The sequence below is a fragment of the Tachyglossus aculeatus genome, chromosome 1, assembly GCF_015852505.1.
Source record: "Tachyglossus aculeatus isolate mTacAcu1 chromosome 1, mTacAcu1.pri, whole genome shotgun sequence".
Lineage (NCBI taxonomy): Eukaryota > Metazoa > Chordata > Mammalia > Monotremata > Tachyglossidae > Tachyglossus > Tachyglossus aculeatus.
In genome coordinates, this window is record NC_052066.1 from 123679676 (window position 1) to 123695076 (window position 15401).

General features: G+C 40.9%; 1 protein-coding gene across 1 annotated transcript in view; it reads right to left on the bottom strand.

Moving 5' to 3' along the window:
• Positions 1-15401, bottom strand: part of SMAP1 (small ArfGAP 1) — a 216309-nt gene that overhangs the window by 10657 nt on the left and 190251 nt on the right. Inside the window, exon 7 of the mRNA XM_038761762.1 lies at positions 11726-11816. Within this exon, the coding sequence (XP_038617690.1) occupies positions 11726-11816 (91 nt within the window). The remainder of the gene's footprint in view (positions 1-11725; positions 11817-15401) is intronic.

A 15401-nucleotide genomic window follows, 5' to 3' on the forward strand; every position in this document is an offset into this window, starting at 1 on the left:
TAGGGCAGGTAGAAGAATCAAATTGGTCACAGTTCCTGTTCCACATGGGGCGCCGAGTCTAAGGTATCTTACTCCCATTTTACAGATGAGGAAACAGACGCATAGAGAAGTTAAGTGCCTTGCCCAAAGTCAAACTGAAAGTAAGTGGGCAGAGCGGAGATTAGAACCTAGGTCCTCTCTGACTCCCAGGCACATGCTCTTTCCCCTAATCAATCAATCAATCGTATTTATTGAGCGCTTACTGTGTGCAGAGCACTGTACTAAGCACTTGGCAACATATAGAGATGGTCCCTACCCAACAGTGGGCTCACAGTCTAGAAGGGGGAGACAGAGAACAAACCCAAACATATTAACAAAATAAAATAAATAGAATCGATATGTACAAGTAAAATAGAGTAATAAATATGTACAAACATATATCCATATATACAGGTGCTGTGGGGAAGGGAAGGAGGTAAGGCGGGGGGGATGGAGAGGGGGAGGAGGGGGAGAGAAAGGAGGGGGCTCAGTCTGGGAAGGCCTCCTAAGTCACACTGGTTCTCCTATATTCAAAACATTGTGAATCCACATCTTTAAGCTACACACCAGAAAATTGCAGTGATTTGTGGTAGTATCTCACTAGGCGTCACTTTCTAAAGTGCTATCAACATTCCACTAGAGTATCTGATCTCTCAGATTTCTCAAATTGTAGGAAGCAGCTACATAAAGATTATTACTTGATACCTAATTTCAAAGGTCTAGGGCCCACAGGGCTATTCCCTATTTTCCAGTGAATGGGATTCTTCATTGAAAACATGTGAATATGTGATTTCTAAAGCAAGGTTACACCTCATCATACACTCATTTTCTAATTGTATAACCGAGTAATAGAACCTGCAAATCCTAACAGTCTATTCTAAAGAGCAGACGGCTCCATTTCAAAACATGATTGAATAATATACTCCCAGGTTCTGATCATTCTCCTGCATGGAATCTAATGGCTTTTTTCTTAACATTGTAAAACTCAGCATATAACACTCATGTTTGATTTGACAATCTTTAATTAAATCAATCAATCAATCAGTGGTATTTACTGAGTGCTTACTATGTGCAAAGTGCAGTATTAAGTGCTTGGGAGAGGACAGAGTTAGCAGACACATTCCCTGCCCCTAATGAGCTTACAATCTTGTACTTAGCATCCTTTAGTAATGGAACAAACATTGAAAGCTTCTAAATAAGTCCATATAGCATCTTTTTTATTTAATTTCTCTATTTTTACTGCTCCCAGTATGCTCTGTGCCCCCCAAGCTGGGGAGAAAAGCTACTCTAGCTTGTTGTTAGACTCCTCCATCACCACTGAGCACCTGTGGCAACCGCTGCCTTTCCTCTAGCCACGGAGGGTCCCTGCTCCCAATGGGGGAAAAACCTTCTCCTACACAGACCCACAGCAAGAGGCTTCACAAAACCCTGGGAACATGATGGTTGATGGTATGCTCTGAAATCTGAGCCGCAGGGAACCTGAAATTCTGCTCCTCTAGCCTCAGCCCCCTATATTTTTGTTTTGTATACTTATCTGCGTTGGGATTTAATGTTATATCATTCCTGATGTGTCTGTCTCCAGTCTCGAATTCCCAATTATATGCTTAGATTGTGATCCCCTTGGGGCACAGGGACCTTGTCTAGTTCCCTCCTGTATGCTCTCCCAATACTTAGTACAGTGCTTTGCACACTAAGTGCTTAAAAAAAGGCAATTACTAATATTCTTACTAAATCACTGTTCTAGTGCTGTTATTTATTTTAGCATCAGTCTACTTTCTACCTGGCTAAATTACAAGCTCCTTGATGGCAGGGTCTGCTAATGCTAATGTATTCTTCCAAGCACTTAGCACAGTCCTCTGCACACAAGATAAGATTGAAATTCCACTATCTGCAACAGGAAGGATGGCTCCTGCATTCTCATTCTCTGTGTGTGTGTCATACACACAAACACACACACCACACCACACACACCCACCACCCCTGCTCTTCTACAGAACGGGAAAGGAAGGAGAAGAGAGACCAGGGGGCTCAGGTAGTAGGCCCCCATCTTCAGGACTCAGAAGCAGTGGAAGCCAACAAAAATACTGTGAGATTCACAGTACAAAAAAGGCCCAAGGCAAATGGAAGAAATTTAAGAGGACAAACTCCATGAAAAAAGAAAACAGCAGAAAGGACCCCTAGAGAGGTACAGAATAAACTGAAGAAATTAGGGCAGCACCACTGCAGTATAAATGGCAGTTTAAGCTTAAATCAAAATTCTAATGTTAAAAGATGGGATTTTTTGTTCAACAACATTGTAAAAAAAAAGTAATTTGTTTCCTAGATACTGTGTTTTCTTTAGTTCCAAATTTACATTTCTGCATCGCCACAAAAGACCTGCGAGAATATGCATGGAATGGTTTGTTTTTCCATGGATCACCAGTGATATTTTGCCTTAGAGAAGTGGATTCTTGGTGCTGTCATTTCAATAAAATAAATGGGATCTTGTTGTACCTACGAGAAGTACAATTTTATGATATTGATGAATACTAAGGAAATAAGTGAAGCTATGACTGCCAGGAAATCTAAGGCCACTGTATTTTCTGTAAAAATGATCAAATTGATATAGACATCCCAATCCCAATACCCAATAGAATTGAATCAGAGTTCGCACGTGTAAGATTTACAGAGTTACATGCAATTGCAAAAGTGGCATTTTAAAAAAAAGTTACATTGCATCTCTGGTTTTTCTCTATGAACTGGAAAGTTTACACACTGACATTCTAAATTTCTGAAACTATATTAATCACACTCCCTTTCAAAAATTATACTCATTCATTCATTCATTCAATCATATTTATTGAGTTGTTACTGTGTGCAGAGCACTGTACTAAGCACTTGGAAAGTACTCAGGGACTTTCCCTGAAAAATAGCCTCTAGAAAGAATTTGTTTTCTTTCCAATCTTTTCAATGTTTTCTATTTTCAAAGTGTTACAGATATCCATTCAATTTGCCAGAAATAAAGTAAAGGTTATGATTAAAATAAAAACTAAATCCTGTATTGTACAGATTACTCTATTTTACTTGTACATATTTACTATTCTATTCATTTTGTTAATGATGTGCATTTAGCCATAATTTTATTTGTTCTGACGATTTTGGCATCTGTCAACATGTTTTGTTTTGTTGTCTGTCTCCCCCTCTAGACTGTGAGCCTGTTGTTGGGTAGGGACCGTCTCTATATGTTGCTGACTTGTACTTCCCAAGCACTTAGTACAGTGCTCTGCACACAGTAAGCGCTCAATAAAGACGACAATGAATGAATGTCAGTTCTAACTTAATAACATCATTAAAATCCTCCCCATCAAAACTACTATGCTACTCAAAGCACTCTTCTTACTTACTACTTAACTACTGCACCAGCCTCCTTGCTGACCGCCCTGCCTCCAATCTCTCCCCACTCCAGTCCTTACTTCACTCTGCTGCCCGGATCATTTTTATTAAAAAGAAAAAAAGAAAAAAGTTCAGTTCATATCTCCCCACTCTTCCAGAAATTCCAGTTTCTGTCCATCCCCCTCCACTTCAAACAGAAACTCATTACCACTGACTTTAATTTCCTAACAACCCAGTCTGCACACCTTGCTCCTCTAACACCAACCTGCTTACCTTGATCTTGTCTGTCACACTGCTGACCCTTTGCCCATATCCTCCCTCTGGAATGGAACTCCCTCCCTCTTCATACACGACAGATCACCACTCTCCCCACCTTCAAAGCCTTATTAAAATCACATCTCCTCCAAAATGCCTTTCCCTACTCATCTGGCCTAGTCTCCATTCTGCACTGCCTTTGCACTTAGATCTGTATCTTTTAAGCCCTTAATATTGATCTCACAGTTTCCCCCCAAGTACTTATAAACATGTATATTATTCTAAGGTCTGTCTTTCCCTCTAAATCGTAAGATCCTTATGGGGAGGGTACATGTCTTCCAAATCTACTGTATCGCACTCTCTCAAGTGCTCTACAAACAATAAGCTGTCAATAAATACCACTAATTGTCTAAATCGTAAGATCCTTATGGGGAGGGTACATGTCTTCCAAATCTACTGAACTGCACTCTCTCAAGTGCTCTACAAACAATAAGCTGTCAATAAATACCACTAATTGACTGAGGGTCATTAGCAAGGGTGGAAAAGCTGTGGCAGGGTGTCATCAGTGAGTCCTGTCGCTTAACATTAAATTGCAGGTTGGGGGAGATAGAGATTTTAATTTGTGTCCCAATTCCCACCTCATATCCCTGAACAATGCGGTTCCAAACTAGGTGGCCATCCCAGACCCCGCAAACCTTAGAGATGGTATAGAAATAATCCAAATACGCTGATTTTGGCCAAAACTTCTTCCACAGGATGCCCATTTACCAGATCAGAAGTAACATAATGTAGTGGAAAGACGTCACGCTTGGGAGTCAGAGGACTTTGGTGGCAGGCTATGGCTATAGTGCTGGGGCTTATGACATAGAATGGCAACGAGGACAGTTTTCACTTAGGACTTCTCAAGTGCCTGAAAGGATCTCAGTCAGAGCTCATGACACATCTATTCTCTCCCTTTCTATAGGCAATACTAGCCTGCTATGATCTTGGGCAAGTCACTTCTCTGTGCAGCAGTTCCTCACCCGTACAATGAGGATTAAATAACCGTTCTCCCTCTCCCTTAGACTTTGAGCCGCAAGTCGGATAGGAACTGAGTGACGATTATTTTATATCTAGCCTAGTGCTTTACAGAGAGTTTGGCACATAGAAAATGCTTAATTCAATTCAATTCAATAGTATTTATTGAGCGCTTACTGTGTGCAGAGCACTGTACTCAGCGCTTGGGAAGCACAAGTTGGCAACATATAGAGACAGTCCCTACCCAACAACGGGCTCACAGTCTAGACAATTGACACAGTAATTGACACAGTAATAATGATGGTACTTGTTAAGCGCTTACTATGAGCCAAGCAATGTACTAAGCGCTGGGGTGGATACAAGCAAATCTAGTTAGACACAGTGCCTGTTCCACAGGGGGCTCACATAACGAATATTATTACTATCATCACTATTGTAATCAGATATACAGCGGAACTGACGTTTACAATTCTTTTTATTTCCATTACCTAATCTCCCAGAAGATACTACTGAGCAGTAAAATGGTCAGAAATCAGGGAGTTACATAGACGAGGAGAAGGTTAATTTTCTGATTGTTGACATACTGAGCCAGATGTTCAAGTGCACAAGCCATACCTTGGAAATGGATAGAGGATTTGAAACAAACCAGAACAACACTTCAAAGATCCCTCTGAAGATCATTTCTGCTACCAAGAATGAGGACCAATAAATAGAGGATCTGTTAAAAATGGCTGTCATTGTGGGGAGCCTGGGATAAGGGGACAGAGCACAAATTAGATTTCCAGGGGGAGCAGTAACTCCTGGGAAGCTATTTTGTGTCAGTTTCCAGGGTGCAGCTGCTGAGATCCTTACTCTCAGCCCCAGATATCTTCAGACCCTGAAGCTCACAGAAACTGGGAGTAGGTAGGCATAACGGTTGAGTGGGCCCAAAAATCAGGGAGTCTGAGATACCCCCAAATTGAAAATGCCATCAAAGATCCAGAATTTGGCTGGTGAATTCAGTGTGGAACACTGGAGTATATAAAGGGTTAGACTTTCCTTGTCTTTACACAGCTTCTGGGGAATAAGTCAATTGCTTTTTGAGATTAGACTTTCAAAACGTCTGACATTCTGAAAGACCTTCTGCTCTTTAAAGACAATCATCTGATGATGAGAATTTTCCAAGAAAAGAACAGTGGGGAACATATCACATCTTTATTCTGTACTCTCCAAGTACCTAGTGCACCCTATGAAATGGACACTAAATATATGCTAAAATGATGCGAATTTTCCAAGTAGAGAACAGTGGGGAATATGTCACTTTATCCTGTTCTCTCCAGAGACCTAGTGCACCATATGAAATGGGCACTAAAAATATGCTACTACTGCAATAGTTGGGCTATAGAGTAAATTCATAATTTTTATGCTTGGCATTTCCAGTTATAAAAGCATTTTGTAATTACTTTCGTTCATTAAAATTATTCTCACATTGTGCTGAATACACTGACACAAAACTTGCAACACTTGGTACAGTAGATTGACCCTGCAGGCACTCAATAAATTAATTGCTAAATGTTAGTCATATTAGTGGGACGTATCTCAGTTTGCATAAGTGGTAAAAAGATTTTGATATATTGTAGGAGAGCCAAAGTAGCAAGAATGATACTAAATACGGAGGTTATTACTACTTTGGTATGAGTGGGAATGCTGAGCCTAGAGCACACCATTACTGCCAGGAAATCTGCCATGTCTAATAATTCACCAGGAGCAACTGATGCATCGCCGGAGGAGGAAGGAGTTTAAAGCGGAAGCAGCACAATTAAATGAATCGCTTCTCAATGTGATCCAACAATACCCATCTGAATACCAACATTCTCACATTTCCACGCACCTCAAAAGGTCATTTTAAGAAACTATTCTTATTTATTTTTCATTTAAGGAACAGCTTTAAAGACCCTGCTATGTAAATGTAATTTTGATCACTTTTCTACAGAAAGACATATCCAGCTATATATGTTGGGGCATACAATTACTCTAGGTGCCCTGCCTACACACCCAATGTCAATTCATTCATTATGTTGCCAACTTGTACTTCCCAAGCGCTTAGTACAGTGCTCTGCATACAGTAAACGCTCAATAAACACGACTGATTGATTCATTCATTCAATCGTATTTATTGAGCGCTTACTGTGTGTAGAGCACTGTACTAAGCGCTTGGGAAGTACAAGTTGGCAACATATAGAGATGGTCCCTATCCAACGGCGGGCTCACAGTCTAGAAGGGGGGAGACAGACAACAAAACAAAGCATATTAACAAAATAAAATAAATAGAATAGAGTAATAAATATGTATTAACGTATATATATATATATATATATATATATATATATATATATACACACAAACAGGTGCTGTGGGGAGGTGTGGTTTACTGTGTGCAGAGCACTGTACTAAGCGCTTGGGAAGTACAAGACGGCAACACATAGAGACGGTCCCTACCCAACTGCGGGCTCACAGTCTAGAAGGGGGAGACAGAACAAAACAAAGCATATTAACACAATAAAATAAATAGAATAAATATGTACAAATAAAATAGAGTAATAAATAGAATAATAATAAATATAGTAATAATGAGTAGAGTAATAATAAATTGAGTAATAATAAATAAATAGAGTAATCATAGAGTAATAATAAATAAATACAGTAATAGTGCCCTCCACATTGTGCTTTTCCCACCACTTCCTCCCCCTGGACTGCATCTCTTCCTCACTTCTCCAGTGCAGGCCCTGGGAGTTTTGAGCGCCTGAGTAGATGTTCCCCAGAGAGGCTGCAGGGTTTTAGAGGGGCAGAGAGAGCCGCCGGCCGGGCACAGCGGTGCCCACCCGGGTCCCGCCATCAGCCGGCCACGGCCCCTTGCCCTCCTCCGGGGGGATTCCGGCTTGGCGGGCTACCCGGGGGGAGCGTGCAATAATTCTCTCCCTGTTTAAAAATGAATAAGGAAATTCAGAAGGATGTAAGCTAGATGAACATTATTGCTTACAGAAATTAACCTAATGTTAAGACAGTATGAAATATGAGAGATTTCAAAATAAAAGAAATGGTGAGCCATCTTTCTTCACAAACCCTCTCCTCTGCCTAACTTTCCCATCACTCTTGATCCACAAGGCAAACAGCATTATCCTCGACTCTTCCCTCCTCTTCAATGCCCTGCTGAGAGCTCACCTCCTCCAGGAGGCCTTCCCAGACTGAGCCCCTTCTTTCCTCTCCCCCTCGTCCCCCTCTCCATCCCCCCGTCTTACCTCCTTCCCTTCCCCACAGCACCTGTATATATGTATATATGGTTGTACATATTTATTACTCTATTTATTTATTTATTTATTTATTTTACTTGTACATTTCTATCCTACTTATTTTATTTTGTTGGTATGTTTGGTTCTGTTCTCTGTCTCCCCCTTTTAGACTGTGAGCCCACTGTTGGGTAGGGACTGTCTCTATGTGATGCCAATTTGTACTTCCCAAGCGCTTAGTACAGTGCTCTGCACATAGTAAGCGCTCAATAAATACGATTGATTGATTGATTGATTCAATGCCCCCCAAATTCAGTCAATCATCAAACCCTGTCTATTCTACCTTCAAAATCCACCCCTTCCACTCCACACAAACTGCTACCACTCTAGTCCACACATTTGTCATATCTCATCCTGACTACTGCCTCAGCTTCCTCACAGACCTCACTGGCTCCAGCCTCTCCCCTCTCCGGTTCATGCTTCACACTCTGTTGCCCAGGTCATTTGTATAATAGTTCTGTGCATGTCTCTTCACTCCTCAAAACTTCCAATGGTTGCCCATTCCTCTCTACATCAGGCAGAAACTCCTGACCATTATTACCTCTAGAGCACTTAATTAGCTCTCTCCATTCTACCTATCCTCATTCCTCTCCTACTACAACCCAGCCTACCCATTTTTTTTTCATCTAATGCCAACCTACTCGCTGTGCCCTGGTCTTGTCTTTCGCTGTTGACCTCCTGCTCATGTCCTCCCTCCTGTTTGTCACTCTCTCCCCTTTCCTCATCCAGCAGACCACTATTGTCCCTGTTTTCAAAGCCCTTCTGAAATCACATCTTTTCCACTAAGCTTTCCCTGATGAATCTCTCATGTCCCCAACCTACTTCTTTACAACTGCCATTTCAACACTTCCATGTCATCTATGAATTTGATGCCCTCTCTCCACCACCTCACTTTTTACATTTCTTTAAACTCTGTTGCTTCCCTTTACCTGTAATTTTGTGTAGTGTCTGTCTCTCCTGCTAAGCTCTAAGCTCCTTTGAGAGCAGGCATTGTGTCTACTAACTCCACTGTACTCTCTCAGACACTCATTACAGTTCTCTGTATACACTGAAATCTCCTTGAGGGCAGAGACTGTGCGTACTAACTTTATTATACTCGCCCAAGCACTTAGTTCAGGGCAATACACAGAGTAAGCACTCAATCAACAAGTACTATTGTCTATCTGATGATTAGCTGTGGGCTACCATTCATTCCATCGTATTTATTGAGCACTTACTGTTTGCAGAGAGCACTATACTAAGTGCTTGGGAGAGTACAATACAGCAATAAACAGACACTCCCTGCCCATCCTATTCCACAATCCTACTCAACAGGTCTCCAAGAGGATGGCACTAAGGGAAGCAAGTAGAAAGACACACAATCTCATCAACTAGTTTGTGTTTGCGTAAAACTTCTTCTAATGTCCCATGCAGTGCATCCCTTTTTCAGGGTTCTCCTAGTTGTCAAGAGAGGAGTACATAATGCAAAGTGACAGCAGAGTCAATATTCGAGATGGGTGTGGGGCAAGCTAAGGGGTGCTCTTGGCTTAACCAACCCTTAGGTCGTGCATGTGACTGCCTGAATTTGAAAACTGTTTTACTTCAAATCAATCAATCCAGGGTATTTATTGAACATTTAATGTTTGCAGAGCACTTTACTAAGTGCTTGGGAGAGCACAATGTAACAGAGTTGGCAGATATGATCTGTGCCCTCAAGGAACTTACAACTGAGTTGGGGAGACAAATGTTAAAATAAATTACAGCAAGGGGAAGCAAGCAGAGTGTAAGGATTGGTACATAAGTGTTGTGGGGTGGATGGGGGAAGGAGTTTCAAAAAACTTAGTCAAGACTCAAGTGCATAGGTGACACAGCAGCAATAGGATATAGGTGTGGGAAGATGAGAGATTAGCTAGTCAAAGCTTACATTTCAAATCAATAATGTCTATTCAATAGATCTTACTAGTTGCCAGTTATTGCCCTCAGGAATCACCCAGAAAATTAGGAGGTAACTTAACTGGTTCATACCTACCATCACTCTCCCCACCTTCAAAGCCTTATTCAAAGCTTATCTCCAAGAGACCTTCCCAAAGCCCTCATTTCCTTTTTCCCCCACTCAATCATATTTATTGAGTGCTTATTGTGTGCAGAGCACTATACCAAGCTCTAGGGCTAGTACAACACAACAACACAACATGTGTTGCCCCTGCACTTGGATTTGTACCTTCTATTCACCTGATTCTCAGCCCCACAGCACTTATGATAACATATCTCAGTTTATTTATTTCTACTAATGTCTGTATCCCCGCCTTACACTTTTAGCTCTTTATGGACATGGAACGTGATTACCAACTCTTAATTTTTACTCTCTCAAGGGCTTAGTACAGTGTTCTGCACACAGAAGCACTCAATAAATACGACTGATTCATTCTTTTTCCATTACAAACTACATGGGTACAACTTTCCTGATGGTTGGGATATAATTGCTAATGGAGAAAGTGTTATCAGTTGGAGGCATTTATTAAGTGCTTACTGCAAAGGTCATTGGCTAAGGGCTTGAGAAAGTACAAGAGATGAGAATGAGGCACAATGAGGAGACTGATTTGAGAGGAATGCAGGGTGCACACTGGGGAGCAGTAAGTGAAAAGCAAAGATAAGTAAGGGGGAAAGTTCTGACAGTGCCTTAATAGCATCTCTCTCACTGTACTTCCTCCCACCTTCCTGGTACTCCCCAGAAACTTTTCATATCCAACAGAATGCCACTCTCCCCCATCCTCAAAGCCTTACTCAAATAATCTCCTCCAGAAAGCCTTCCCTGACTAATCTATCATCTCCCCACTCTAGTTTCCCTTCTGGAATGAAAGTGGCATGGAGATTAAAAAGATGGTTATAGATTTAGTATGATAAACCTTCAGTTTTGCAAATGACAATTCATTTTTCAGAATTTCTGCATTTTCTGAATTTTGGGGCTAGAAACTACATAATTAAATGTAGAGTCCCAGGTGTCTACAATTATCTTTTCAAAATTACAGTCTGTATTTCTAAAACATAGAAAATTATACCCAACTGCCTTTCCTCCTCCACCTTCAAACTGAAAAGAGAATTACTCTTATACAGCACCGATACTATTTTAAAAGGTTGGTTTGTCTGGAAAGTTCTTTGAAGAAGAGGAGGAGGATTGTACAAAAGATCTGACAATACTTTTGGATAAACAATATTCAGGACTGGCACTTGGACAGGCAAAGCTGAACTGCTTACAAGACAACACACTTTATGTGTCACTCCGGAGAGAACAAACACCACCTCAGATTAAGATGAGCAATTCTCTGTGATAACGTAAACATGAAAGTTCAAGGTATCAGAATTGGGTATGAAATTTGGATATTCATGTCACAACAGCAATATTTTGGCTTTTTACTATGCAATAGGACTACACTTGCATTCAGTTGTTTTATTAAAAAAAACCCTTATCTTCTATTTTGTAAATGTTAAAATGTCACAGTGTACCGATCCTTTGAAGATTACTTTGATATCTTCCCTTTCCCTAAGGAGCTCATTACTTGTATTTCAGTCAAGATAGTGCTGACAGACACTGCTCCCTTTATTAAAGATTGCCTTTATAGTGAGAACTAGGAAGACTTAATCATGTCATTTTCAAATTCAGTTAAAGATATCTGTTGGTATATAGAAAATAAAACCATTATCTTCCATTTCAGAACAACTGATCACAGGAATATACCACTGTATTATTTAAAACTTACCAAGACCTAGAAGATCAACAGTGGGCTCTGGTGTTTTTTTCGGACTGGTGCTTTTTTTAAGATCCAATTGCTGATCTTCTTTCTTCTGGGGCTTTAAAGAAATAAAATCTACTATTAATAATATGTTCTAAATAAGTATGCAAATCTGCTTCTACCCAATTACTGTAATTTTTAAACTTTTTATAATTGTTATTTTCAATATGAAGGAATAGGTCTGAGATAAGTGGTTGGAGGGAAAAAAATGATTTCTGAACTTCAAATGACAAGTCTTCCAATTAAAATTTTCCAGTTAACATCTATTCCTTTCATTGTAGAGTAGAAACTTTTCCATTGCTGTGTTTTAAAATATATCCTTTCCACACTGGATTTCATCCTGCTTTTGATGACTGATTTCTTGAATTTTCAGGCACTGAATCCTGTTCACATCTCCCAAAGTTTGGCAGTCCCACCCAACCTGATACTCTCCAGACCTTCAACAGCTTGCTCCAGATTCTGTCATTCACTGTCTCAGGAATTTGAGAAGTTTGTGTTAGAAATTTTTTGAGGCGTGCCAAAGTAGAGAAGGGCACACTTTAGACATAGGGAAAAAAGCAACGAGCTTGGGGAGCCAGAAAGAACCAGCCCCTATGAGGGGTGTCAGGATTCCAGTTCCATGTGGCACTACTGAACTGACACCCCTGCCCATGCATGGCTTTCTCATGATTATGCGGGTGTCCATGGGCTGCTGGGGCTGGTGGCTTCATCATCATCATCATCAATTGTATTTATTGAGCGCTTACTGTGTGCAGAGCACTGTACTAAGCGCTTGGGAAGTACAAGTTGGCAACATATAGAGACAGTCCCTACCCAATAGTGGGCTCACAGTCTAAAAGGGGGAGACAGAGAACAAAACCAAACATACTAACAAAATAAAATAAATAGAATAGATATGCACAAGTAAAATAGAGTAATATGTACAAACATATATACATATATACAGGTGCAGTGGGGAAGGGAAGGAGGTAAGATGGGGGGGATGGAGAGGGGGACGAGGGGGAGAGGAAGGAAGGGGCTCAGTCTGGGAAGGCCTCCTGGAGGAGGTGAGCTCTCAGTAGGGCCTTGAAGGGAGGAAGAGAGCTAGCTTGGTGGATGGGCAGAGGGAGGGCATTCCAGGCCCGGGGGATGACGTGGGCCGGGGGTCGATGCGGGACAGGCGAGAACGAGATACTGTGAGGAGATTAGCAGCAGAGGAGTGGAGGGTGCGGTGTGGGCTGTAGAAGGAGAGAAGGGAGGTGAGGTAGGAGGGGGTGAGGTGATGGACAGCCCTGAAGCCCAGGGTGAGGAGTTTCTGCCTGATGCGCAGATTGATTGGTATCCACTGGAGATTTTTGAGGAGGGGAGTAACGTGCCCAGAGCATTTCTGGACAAAGACAATCCGGGCAGCAGCATGAAGTATGGATTGAAGTGGGGACAGATACGAGGATGGGAGATCAGAGAGAAGGCTGATGCAGTAGTCCAGATGGGATAGGATGAGAGCTTGAATGAGCAGGATAGCGGTATGGATGGAGAGGAAAGGGCGGATCTTGGCAATGTTGCTTCATCAGACTACTTAATATGTATGCATGGCAGCATCGCTGCTGGTCTAAAATAGCAGCAAAGGGAAGGCTTTGAGGGCCTCCAAATTCAATTTTATGTTAGCCTGTCCACAAGAAGTTGGAGTCTTGAGGTCAAAGAGGCAGCCTAGCCTAGTGGAAAGAGCAAGGGCCTGGGACCCAGAGGACCTGGGATCTAATCCCCTTCTGTGTGACCTTGGCAAGTCACTTAACTTCTCGGTGCCTCAATTTCCTCAACTGAAAAACTGGGGTTCAGTACCTGTTCTCCCTTCTACTTATACTGTGAGGCCCATGTAAGACAGAGACTGCATCCAACCAGATTAACTTCTATATACACAGTGCTTAGAACAGTGTTCGACACATACCATATGCTTAACAAATACAACAGGCTGTAATTTTGTTGTGGACAGGGAATGTGTCTGTTATATTGTTATACTGTACTCTCCCGAGCACTTAACAGTGCTCTGCACCCAATAAGTGTTCAATAAATATGATAGACTGGCTGACATAAAAGATATATAAAAAAAGCTAGTCCAGTGAATTCTAGGAAGGGCTGACTGTTACAATTTGGGGGGATATGTATCTTCAATCCACTGTTGTTTTGCCTTTAAAACAATTCAGTAATTAAAATTACTAAATATTTACAAGAAATGTATTACACAAAAATAGAAAGACTGGCTTTCTTTCAAATCAATCAATCAATCGTATTTATTGAGCGCTTACTGTGTGCAGAGCACTGTACTAAGCGCTTGGGAAGTACAAGTTGGGGGATGGTAAGGATACTATTGTCTATTATAATTTGTTAGAAGCACTTAGTACAGTGTTTGGCACATAAGCACATAAATACAATTACTACCATTGTTGTAGAAAGCAGATGTTTTATTTTCTCTATATACATATAAAGATATATATTATACACATATATATACATATATATGTATATAATTATATCATTAGCTCATCTCAAAAGAACTTCAAGGATCTATAATTTTAGCAAGCCACACCCCAATTCTTTTCCTCTAATTACTTTGCTTTCTAAGGTTACATGGCTAATGAATCTGAAAGCCAGAGCCTGAAATGTATTAATCATGCACGGTGGGGTTAGAGTCAACTGTAACCCTACCCTGTGCTAATAGAAACAAAAGCACTATTTAGCATTCATTACTAATTATCAAGATCGAACTTAACTACTCTCCTTTGTTGACTGTACAAATCATACAGAATTATTTTCATTTCATTAACTACTGCTAATGAAAAATGCATTAAGTCTTCTAATTTATATCCCTCAAATACTTAAAATTTAGAAACTTAGAAATTATAGATTAAAATACAATACCGATGAATATTTCCTAAATTCCAGGACAGTACATGCACTGATCTTTGATAAATTAAATATTTACAAGGTTACAGTTGTAAAAATAGTCTTTTACTCTTCACAGAGCTACAGTCTTGTGTAATTTTTTAAAAAATACATCACTACTTGTGTAACTACCCATGTTAGCTGAGTTAGGAAGAAGCACAGACCCACCCATACCTGTGCTCCCTTAGCTGTGCTCCTTCAGTCATTTACCTGTGCTCACTCAAGTATGCTCAAACAGCCACCTGGCCATGACAGACTGAAAAATGGAGCAGCATTGGCATGCAGCTAGAGAGACATTACAACTAACATTACGATCACCACAGCTGCTCGCTGCCAGAAATATGTCTCTCACCTGCCCAGAAGCAGTGTGGTTTAGGGGAAAGTGCACAGTCAGCGGACCTACCAGCTCTGCCACTCGCCTGCTGGGTGACTTTCGGTAAGTCACAAAACTTCTCTGGGCCCTAGATTCTTCATCTGTACAATGGGTTCTAGGTAACTGTCCTTCTTCCTAGTTAGACCCCGTATGGGTTTATATTGTTCCTACCCCAGCACTTAGAGACTCTGGTACATTGCAAACACAACTGTAAAATGGGGATGAAGACTGTGAGCCCCAGGTGGGACAACCTGATCACCTTGTATCTCCCCAGCGCTTAGAACAGTGCTCTGCACACGGTAAGCCCTTAATAAATGCCATCATCATCATTATTATTATTATTGTCAGAAC